The 11,384-nt window shown below is 38.6% G+C and overlaps 1 protein-coding gene across 1 annotated transcript in view; it reads right to left on the bottom strand.

Annotated features, from left to right (window-relative positions):
* Window positions 1-3,946: 3,946 nt before the first annotated feature.
* Window positions 3,947-11,384, bottom strand: part of LOC122885261 (polycystic kidney disease protein 1-like 2) — a 43,668-nt gene continuing 36,230 nt past the window's right edge. The window contains exons 37-44 of the mRNA XM_044216104.1: window positions 10,156-10,486; window positions 9,778-9,911; window positions 9,395-9,522; window positions 7,763-7,923; window positions 6,689-6,899; window positions 6,343-6,444; window positions 6,000-6,131; window positions 3,947-4,557 (exon numbers count right to left, since the gene is read on the bottom strand). Of these exons, the coding sequence (XP_044072039.1) occupies window positions 4,369-4,557; window positions 6,000-6,131; window positions 6,343-6,444; window positions 6,689-6,899; window positions 7,763-7,923; window positions 9,395-9,522; window positions 9,778-9,911; window positions 10,156-10,486 (1,388 nt within the window). The 3' untranslated portion in view covers window positions 3,947-4,368. The remainder of the gene's footprint in view (window positions 4,558-5,999; window positions 6,132-6,342; window positions 6,445-6,688; window positions 6,900-7,762; window positions 7,924-9,394; window positions 9,523-9,777; window positions 9,912-10,155; window positions 10,487-11,384) is intronic.

Below are 11,384 nucleotides of genomic sequence, written 5' to 3'. Positions count from 1 at the left end.
AGTTATTAGCCTTGTTACAAAATTTCAATTGGATTTTGAGGTTTTCTTACTTATGGAACAGAACCCATAAGTTCCAGTTTCACTCTGTAGAGGCAAACCCACTGCGTAGTACACAAGTTGGTTTACTCAGTTACCTATATGTGTGTGACACATTGGTACCCAAGCAGGTACATCAGTGGTATAAGAATGGACATTTTAACAAAGCTTATTTTGGTGACTTATATGTACCCCGTACAATTAGATGCCACACAGGACACAATTACTGTCTGGGGTTCTTGTTGTTTAATGTTGTTGCTGAACCCTTTTTAAGTGCAGCACATCTGCTTTTACATTTCTAGGCAGTCTTTCACAAGAAATTATGCGAAGGATAAACGATTTGTACATTTTTTTTTTTTTAAATACGGCATTGGGCATGGATTCCAAAACTTTTGTTAACTCATCAGATTTCTCGTGGTTTCCAAACACAACACACTGTCATCTTACTACACAATCTCCAGGATTGTATGCATGAAACAAAATACAGACTAAGATGCACTTGGTGTAATAACTAATCTTACTAGAATTAGCATTGGAAACTGCAAGTTCCCTTTAATCTACTATGCAGGCCTTTTACATATCCTGTCCTTGGGCAAGATACTGAACCCCAAATTGCTCCTGAAGCCTGTGCCTTTGGTGTGTGAATGATTAGTTTCTTTGTACTGATGCGCAGTTGGCACCTGCCATCACTGTATGAATGTGTGTGAATGGGGTGAATGACATGTAGTAACATTTGAGCAAGGAGACAGTTTCTAGCATATGTTTCTCAGTATGCTCCACTTGTGTCAGAAACTGCACTTAAACCAAAGTGTCTTTAACAGTTATCTATTTGGGAAAAGCTGTTCTGTAAGTGGCGCATATGTGAGAGAACTGTTGAGAATATACAGTCGATGTATAACACACTATTTAAGTGGCAGGAACATATGAGAATGCATAAAAAGGAGCTTGTGGATGGAAGCTTTGCACTCAAAGGTCAGATGTCCTCACTGACTGAACTGTGAATCAGTTGGCAGTTCTGCATAGCAGCCAAAGAACAGCCAATGCACTTAAAGGAATAATTAAATTTTATTGGGAAATACATTTATTAGAATTAAACTTTTACCAACCTTCATTGAACCTGACCACATACATCACAAGATGGATTAATATAAAGTAGTTGAGAGCGTGACACACTGACAGAACCAGTGAAGATCTTTTAACCGAATTTAAATATTTAAATTCAATGGACTCTCGTTGTACTCAAGTGCAATAATACAGCCGCTCCATGCATGATATGACAAATACACCTGAGTACATCTACAAATCCCAAACTTCTCTGGAGGCAGATATTGAAATGGCTGCCTCACTTGTGACAACTTAAATATAGTGCATATAGTATGCCTTCAAGGCTGTAAATACAAATACAAATGCTGCAGGAAAGAAATTTTAGCTTTTCTTTGTTGGAAAGACTCAATACATTTCCTTAAAAATCCAATAATGCAATCTTTTGGTCTTCTCTTTCATCTTCTTTACCTGTATTTGTGCATTGAATAACATGGCAATCAACAGAGACCGTAACAGACTGCACACTGTGTAGCATAGCAGCAAGCAGGATGTGAAGATTTGATTGCCCTTTCTTCCACAACGCCATTTCAAACCTCTCTAGCTAATTTGTATGATTACCGCGCTGTCTACCGATTGAACCTCTCTGATCATATATGGCCAACATGTTTGAACTGAATGCAAGAGGGAGGAGAGCAGAGGAGGACTGGAGGAAGAGGGAGAGCATCCTAATGAAGAAAGGCAAATAAGCATGTCACTATTAACAGGTTTAAACAGTTCAACAGCAACAGTCCTGTAGCTGCTCAATCAGCTCATTCTCAATTGAGAGCATTGCCAGCGTATTGAGTCGTTGCTGTCCCATGGTGTTGCTTGTGAAATGTTTTATTCTCTTCAGAGTTTAGAAGCTCCGTTCTGACTAAAATGTTATCATGGGAGATGTTATGATGATTTTTAGCAGCTTAACAGTCTCAGCAACAGCCTCGTCCAAATTGTTTCCGTGGATGGATGATAGCAGAGACAGGGCCGTCTTCCCATTGTGAAGCTCTGAGTAGCGGTACAGCACGGTCACTCAGTCTTCAACTTCTTCTTTTTCCCCAGTGGCCAAAGTTTTACTGCACAGTCAAGTTCTGGGGTTTACAAACTCTGAGGAAAAATAGAGCTTTCAACTAGTTTAGCAGCGGTAAGGTGGTCACTCGCTGCTCAGCCTGTGAGATGATGAGGTTGCATGCCTCATTCATAACTGGTGACCGGTTCATCTGCCCCATCATGGGTTGTAGTGGCTAGTCTGTCATTTGGATAGGTTAAGGTCTGTTCTGACAATCCCGCTCATCGCTTCGGCACCATCATATGTTTATGCGATCAACTTGTCCACTAACTTTAGTGGCACCAGTACATGTTTCCGTCACTGTGTTGTTTGGCAATATCTTTCTCAAGACAAGCACCAGCGGGGATTTGCATGACACATCAGTCGTTTCATCTTCTTGAACTGCAACATATGATGTCGCAGCCCCTTGCATAGCGATTTCCTCCCTGTACTTGCAGTCCAACAGTTTGTTCTGAATCATGCTAGAGGTCCCTTTGAAAACTGGCTGTGCGTCATAGTGCCTCCGGAGCCTCGAGTAGCCCTCACACATGGTTTCAAATATGCATTGGAAAATCCCAGGGTTCAGACAGTCAGCAGAGTCACCATGGCCACGTAGAACAATTTCACATCTTCTACACAGTTCAATACATGTGATAATCAGCAGACTGTTTTAAAGTATTGTCTCCAGTTGAATGATTTACATGTTTTACTTCCAACAAATGAGATTCCTAATAAGACGTTACCACCATTGTAATGTCCCCTTCTCTCTCCCCTGTTATTGGATTTAGTACATCTATCAGGATTTCTTCTTGCAGTTAATAGAACTTTAGCTTTAATAGAATCAAAATATAAAGATTCACACTGCTGCATTGCATCTTATCATTTGTGACATGGCTTAATTGAATCCTACTGTTGGCTACTTAAAATGTACCGAAATGCATGATATCATTGAACATGTATCTGGAGGTGTATCGAATCGGCCTCATTTGGTGTAGTGTGTAGTGTAGTGAGCCTTCTTATATAGCAGTATTACATACCTAATTCCACTTTCTGTCTACACTTGGCCTTAGGAAAATGTGTGCGTGCATGTTGAACACTTATGCATAGGTAATTTTAAGTGACCTATGCATACGTTTTTAACATGCTGCCATTTATTTTTTTAACATGCTGACAGCGGTTGCTGAGACTTAGTACAATGGAGGTGAATGGAATTAAATTTGTGGTGCTTAAAATCATTAAGCAGGTTAACAATGTCCTCGCTGTGAACTCCATTGTTTTCTACTGTGGAAGCTCAGTACTCTTTTATCTAATCCTGTTATTTTAATCTTCATCATTCCATACAGCGTGTCTCAAAGCATGTTTTTCTACGTTAGTCTTTCAAAGCCAAAGGAAACGCTCTTTACCTCTGCACTGTTCCCATGCCAACTGCAACGCTACATTTTAGCGTAAGTAAGTAAACAGGACAATGCCTGCCTTTCCTCAGTGAGAGAGATATTATTGGACAGGCATCCATTGAGTTTGACGATGGCCTCATGCAGCCTGGTGTTGCCAAACTGATCACGACTGAAATCCTAAGGATTAGAAATTTTAAAAATCACCATCATCACTGTACAGTTAACAAACAGGTATGGAACTAGAGTGTGAGCCATATTGCCATAGTACTTTTTAATTGACCAAACACAAATATATAGTGCTCACAAACATTTGATATATATTATAAAATAAACAAATACATAACAAAACAAATATTAATTATATACGTATTATATCATGCATTGAAAAAAACCTAAGTATGTATATTTCCTTTTATTTTATTAAATATTTTTATGGTGTAATTCAGGATTATGTGATACAATATTCTATTATTTTACAAGGTGAAGCATGCTTTAAATTCATACTGATTTGTAAGTTTATTATATAAGCATGAGTTACACCAAACCAATTGTCGCATCTACTAGTAAGTAGGAGCAAAACATTGCTGCGAATAAAATATTCTTTAAATAAACATCTTATTCACACCAACAATGTGCAGTGTAATTCTGTGCAGTGTGATAATTATCCATCACACCATACTCACAAAGCAGCACAGCATGCTCTGACCTCCCAGTAGGGAACAAGCAAAGAATAACGAACATGAATAAATGAGCATGTGGATATTAGTAGTGCATACAAAATATTTAATATTTTCTAGGGGTTCCTGTGAGTTGTCAGATGTCTGAATTTTTTTTTACATCAATTGAGGAATTGTTAAGGATATTTTTGCTGTTATTAAGGGTCAAGCCACTGCCCTCATTCGCATCAGGCCCCAGGGTGTCTTTTGTATTGTTATATCTGATCCCACAAAGACTGCAGATCTTCTTCAGCATCAGGTCGACAATCTCCTCCTCTTCTGAGGGCTGGGTAAGAGAGAGATGGCAAAATCATTTTTAGAGTGGCAAGAAATGCCGGAGAGATGCTCTTGACACTACTCACTGCTAAGGCCATATCATGTAAGGAGCGCTTTTGATCGATGCTCTCAATTTGTATATTACTGTTTTTTTTTTTTTTTTTTGAGGCAGTGTGAAATACAGACAACTCAAAATGGGAGTGCACTTCAGTTCCTGTACAGTTACTGGGGAACACAACAAACCTACGGAGAATAACACTGAAACGACTGTGTTTCCTCTGCTATAGTGACGTTTTACAGGTGTACCATGACTTATGTAAAACTTTTTTTTGTAAAAAAAATTTTTTTCAAGAGAGGCTGTCAAGATCCTATTCCAGACTGACACGCCTTTGGTTATGGATAAACAAAGCTGTGATGAAAGCCTTATTGTCTAAATGCAGAAGATATCAATAGTTAATATTAAGAATTGAGATTGAGGACAAAACAAAAATGAATGGGAACACCCAGGATAGACAGCTTCTGGAGGCACTGCTCTGTTGTGTAAATTTTGCCCAACTGAATTCAAAATGGTGTTTGATTCTGTTGTAGTGTTGCTGAATCTAGTGTATATGAGAGGAAGGACTGTTTGTAAAACTTGGGTCCTTAGTGCGACATAAGTATTCTTTTATACCTATGGCAGTTAAACTGCACCAGGAAGTAGTGTGTTATTGACCAGTGACGTTACCTCACTCCTCAGTGAATCACACACTCCCAGTCTCTCAGCAGGCTCAGCAACTGCCAGCTAGCTAGGTAGCTTCTGTCGGCTACCAAAGAGAAAGACTCTGTCTTTCTGTTCTTCACGCACAGTCTTTCCCCTGAGAAATATCTTTAGAATCCCAACGCTGCTGAGGCAATTATAAGTTTACCAGCTAGCTTATGCCGCTAACACTGGCTCTTCACTCTGATGCCGAGTATCAATGCAAGCTCACAGGCCAACCCAGCTAGTTAGCTGGCTAGGTGGGTAGCATGTGCAGCCTGGTTAAGCTAAATAAAAGGCAAGCTTAATGTGTCTTTGCAGCAGCAACAAGTTGGTTCAGAATTAATTTGGCATTGTTGTTTCTCTAGCTAACAGGGGTTAGCGGGCAACATTTTGGTGCTGAAGCAGCTGTTGAGCCTGCTGGGTGGCCATCATTGCTGAGGAGCGACGGGGCGGTGACTGGTGACAACTCAATTGGCATAAAAAGTTACATTACATAATTAAATAAAAGTTATTCTAAATAAAAACAGGTATTGAAAAGAGCAGAACTATTTTATTAATAAAAATTCTATAATAAAATAAAAATATTTAATAATAATGAGTTGAGTTAATAATCTATTCAATTACTTATTACGTATTAGTTAATTTTTGTCTTATTTATATATTATTGATATATTGATTAGTTGCTTAGAATAATTACTCGTGATAAATATTACCTTGTGATATATTTGCTCCTGGCTGAATGCCACGAGAATCACTGAGATGAAGAGATTGAGCACCACAAACGTTATGAACACAACACAGGAACCAAAAAGTAATGCACCAAGGAAGGGGTTGCAGTCCAAGACCTGAAAAACAGCGCATCAGTGAGATATCAATATCAATTTAAACTGACATTGACCACATCAGAAAAGAGAGGAAAGAAAAATCCTTATTCATGCACATGGATATTAGTTAGAGATTCCCTTCCTCCCCAGTATGCCCTTATTATTACTCCAGAAAATCTCATTAATCTTTCAAGTATTTGTAAATCTGTAAGTAGGGGAAGATCTCACGTACCTCGTCATAGTTAAAGATGCCTATCTGCAAACTGATGATGGTCAGGAGAGCATCCGCTAAGGTTCTATAAGAGGACATCTTCCAGCCATAAATCACGTTGCACTAGAAAGATTACGGCCATTATATCAGCAGGGGAACCACTAAAATCATTTATGTCTATTTAGCTTTCAGTTTTGATTAAATAGATTATATATAACTATATTTTGAGAATAAATCCTACAACATTTTATTATTTAAGCCCCAATGACTCAGAAAATAGCAGTGACTTAATATTGTTGCCCCTGTAATGAACCAGAAAGAATCTTTATAAAAGGGGAAGGTCTTGGTATAGGGGCAAGATACTCACAGCCATGGAATACGCCACGAACATGATCACAATGATTATGAGGAAACCGGATATGTCACTCCAGGCCCGTTGCAGTGCAGCAGTGATCAAGTTCATCTTGGGGTTCAGTCTGAGCAGGTGCCACAGTTTGATGGTGGCGAGCAGGACCAGGAAGGCAATCAGATACTGGAGCACTAAGTCTGCTGTGGCTGTCTCATAAAAACTGGCAAATCTACATACACAGTAAAGATGTGAGCTCTCACAAATAGGAGAAAAAGAGTGCTATCAAAGAACACTGTGTAAGAGTACAGTCGGAGAGTTTAGAGCAAACAAATATACAACAAGACGTGAGTCTACAGCCATGCTAGCGGCTCTATTACTGTCTGTACTGTACAGCGGTGCTTTGAGTTAAATGCTAATGTTAGCATGCTAACATGCTCACAATGAAAATGCCAATGTCTATAAAGTTTACCATGCTCACCATCTTAGGCATGTTAGTATGCTAACGTTTACTAATTAGCACTGAACACCAAGTACAGCTGAGGCTGAGGAGAATGTCATTAGTTTAGCAGGTATGTGGTCATAAACCAACTGGACAAATTAAAAGGTTGACCTGATAATGGCGCTAGATGTTAAGTTAAGTGACCAACAAAATGATACCAAATCATTCCTGAGAGAGACGTGTGACCTTATTTCATGGCAATCTATCCAATAGTTGTTGAGACATTTCACAAATACGTGAAAAGTAATGTCTACCTCAGAGGAAAGGTCAAGGGACCACCCAAGGATTTATTAGGATTAGGTTTATAATCCTCTAGGGACCATGAATATCTGTACAAAATTTCATGGCAATCCATCTAACAGTTGTTGAGATATTTCAGTCTGGACCAAAGTGGTGGACTGACCAGACAGAATGACATTGCCACCCCTAGAGCCATGCTGCATGCTAAAAAGCATTAGAAAGCAAACACCTAACTACAATATAAAGCCCACTGCACATCTTCTACATTCGTGAAGGTGTTGGCTTGTTTTTTCATGCACTACTAACAAAAGGTTAGAAAACATGAGCTTTAGTGCAGTATATGTCAGTCTCACTGGTCTTTGTGGTTTTGGTAGTAGGTCATATCGCGGTTCCCAAGCAGGGTCCTGTTGATGAGGACAGCCATGGTGCTCCAGCTCAGTAAGATGATAGTCAGCTCAAGAAGGTTCCACTTGCTCCTGAAGTAAGCCCACCGCTGCTGCTTCATTAATTTGCCCTTGCAGGAAAAGAAGAGAGGATTGTCATATGTATTACAACAGGAGCATCATGAAATTAAGGGAAAAAACAGTAGCTTGAGTAAGAAATACGTCGAAAACCACGTCTGAAAATTTGTACAAATAAAACTAGTGATTTGTTTCTGTTGCCCAAATGCTAATTTGTAATGTAATGATGAAGGCTTGACAGCTTCCACTAAAAACTCAACATATTTAGTATTTATGTTACATTTATTTGTGTAATTCTTATTCTTTTATTCTAAAAAAGAATAAAAATAAATAAATGTAAATAACATTAATCAAAATGGAAAGACAATTTTTTTTTTTTCACTTTTTACTTGTATATAAGTCAGTTTACACTTTGTCAAATGGTTGGCTGTAAATGCTTAACATTTACTGCAATGTGCATTTACACAATCGGATTTAATATGCAGCATTCTGAGTGACTCCTTATGAGACTTTGATCTCAATGCTGTTTGATATCCAAACTTCCAGATGAACTTCAAAGGTGTGTGCAAACATTTAAAATTTTCTGTCTGTATTAAATTTCGTCAAGTGCAGTGTTAAAAGAAAAAAACTACTTTATTTGTGTATCACTGTATCACATTAACAGTCTCAAGCGGCTGCAACGAAGGACACACAGTGGGACCTTACTGTCTCAGAAATTACAATTAATGGTAAACACCCATGAACATAAACCAAAATGGCCCTGAAGAAAGTGGAAAAGCATAATTGAGATATGACTCAGCATTGTACTAAAAAAATCTGTGGTGTAGAAGAAAAAGGAGCAGTGATCATGACTCAACTAAGAGCTGCTATATGGAAGAAAATCACAAATCACAGAGAAGATTAATGCTATTACATCCTTACAACATCAACATCATCATCAACACATTACTGCTAATGTCCTTAGATATTTCTTTCCTTACGTAATAACTTACAAGGGAAACAATCAAATTGGGCAATTTAATGTCCTGTTTAATTTATTAGGGTGAAAGATTACAGGAAATATGAACTGTGGAGTGTAACTCAGTGCTCTGAGTCAGCTGTAAATTGCTTTTTGGATTTACAAACAAATCAGTTACTGAAAGTCTGATGAGTTAACCACATGCACATTTTAAACACAGTAGCTTCATCAGCAATTTAGCCTCAAGTCAGTCTCTCTAATGTTAATAATCCCCTTTTTAGATTTTCTCGTCAGTCACAGTGGCAAACAGCAGTGGCATGTTCTTGGTCAGAAACTGAAAAGCATCTATAAGAGGCGTAATCCCTTCAAAGCCGGGGTCCATGTGAGCAGACGAATGAGCCCAGCCTGCATATTATGAGGCTAGTCTGAGTTTGTGAAGCCCTCAGTAAATATAGAAACCCCTACGAGTCTCATTCATTTGAATTCAAATAGATGCATGGATAACAAAGAACCAATCAATTAATGGGACTGGAACCACATTCCGTGGTAGTCATGTTTGTATTTACCTGCAGGAACATGTAATAGAGGATGAAAAGCAAGTATATGACCTCAGCGGCCATAACGAAGATGTGAAGACCACCAGTTAAAGGGTAAAGACGAACACTACGCAGCTCACTGTGGAACTGAAATGCTCCTGTGAAATCAACCGGGACAATTTTATTTACACGTGCAGGCTAGCATCTCATTCATATAATGTACTCTATATCAATGTGAAGGTAGAAAACATGAAGAAAGTCACAAACTGAAATTAAGAAACAACAAAAACTGACAGCGTGGTCTAAGATGCACAGCTTAGTGTAACGATAACGTTATATATCCTCCTGAAAATCATCGTAACAAAGCTGTATTTGCATTATGATTGCAAACCTTAGGAAACACTCAACCTTACCTACTGCTGTGGTCTCCAACAAGAGTGTGACGATGCAGAAGAGGTTCACATTAGCATTGTAAACGGTGAACTCTACAAGGATCGCCCTTGTGTACATATCCAGCCATTTGTTCCTGAACAGATACTCAATGGTGCTGTAGATGGAGTGCACAAGAATATTTTTGAATATACTGTAGGCCTCCTTCTGTTTTCTCTTTTCAAGTGTTAGAATAGAATATCAGATTTTTACAGCAATGTATTTTCAATGTTAATATAATATATTGCTTTGATAAATCTGAGGGCCATGCTGAGTACAATGCAAACTTACAGACCAGTAAAAAAAGAAAATAATATCTTTGGTTCTTGTATTGATGCATTTCAGTTTGCTAATGTACATACTTGCTGGCGTTTTGTAAATCTGGGCCGAGCTCCGATACAAAGCCACCTCCCCTGTAGAGCACCATTTTGCCCCAGACAGGGTACGCCCTGAGCTGAGCCTGCGTCTGGTACTTCCACGGGCTGGGGGTGCTCGTTGAGATATTATCCCTCACAGATTGGTTCCAGCCCGGGTCATAGGAGCCCATGTCTTCCACCTCCCATGAATATGGAGCGTGACAGTCTGGTACAAACTGGAGCATGGAGCCTGCAATCTGACAGGAGTTCTTCTGCACTCTCAATTGACGAAGACGGGCATTACCCACTAGCTTGGAGTTTCCATCTGTGATGAATCCTGGAACACAGCATTTTATAGTTCCTCAGAGTTTTTCTCAGGCAGTGCTGAATGAAAGTCATTTTAGTTTTGTGGTCGCTGCTTGTCACACATTTAAAAACTTGGCCAGTTAGTTCGGTCTATGGTTTGTTTGCATTTGTGTACAACATATTCGCAGCTACCTTTATTTGTCACTTGTGCTTTTACCTTAATGTGGATAATTGCCATTCTGTGCTAAAATTATGTAATGAGAACACACTAAAAATCACTGTAAAAATGTAAGCCAGTTTGGGTCAATACAGCACAAGCGCAATACTGGGATAAGTTTACCCAGTAACAATAGGTTGACCAATGTTTTGACGCAGTGTCATTGTTATTTTTTGTATTACTCTTGGATTATACAAGTAGAAAATGCTTATTTTGTGCAAGTTTTACCTAAAAACTGTCAACTTTGTTAACTCAGACTACACATTGTAATCAGCCTTTCTGCACGGCCAGAACCTGTGACTTCTCTGCTCACATTGTTGGATCAGTCGGCCAAGATGTGGGTGCTCACACTGAATCTAAACATGGAACCCCTGGTCCGTTTTGTCCAATGACATTTCCAATAAAGTTTATTCACATCCTATACAATTATATTTTTTTAAAGATTTTTTTGGGATATTTATTTATTTTTTTTGTGTCTGCATGGTTTTAGCATTCATAACTGCAAAGGATGCACATTATTAGAAATCAGTAACAAATCGTGATGTGTAAGTTTAAAAAGAGAGTAGATAGTTCACAAACATAAAATAACCCAACAATAAAATAAAAAAACACTAGGCAACAAGTTTGTTGTCTCGGGTAGTTTTCTACCCATTGGTTCTGGGTAAAGTTAACCCAGTATTGTGTTAATTCTGACCCAGTCAATCTTTTGTGC

This window comes from Siniperca chuatsi, linkage group LG12, assembly GCF_020085105.1.
Source record: "Siniperca chuatsi isolate FFG_IHB_CAS linkage group LG12, ASM2008510v1, whole genome shotgun sequence".
In the NCBI taxonomy this organism is placed as follows: domain Eukaryota; kingdom Metazoa; phylum Chordata; class Actinopteri; order Centrarchiformes; family Sinipercidae; genus Siniperca; species Siniperca chuatsi.
The sequence above is the reverse complement of the archived record's forward strand: the minus strand, read 5'-3'. Positions and strand labels throughout refer to the sequence as shown.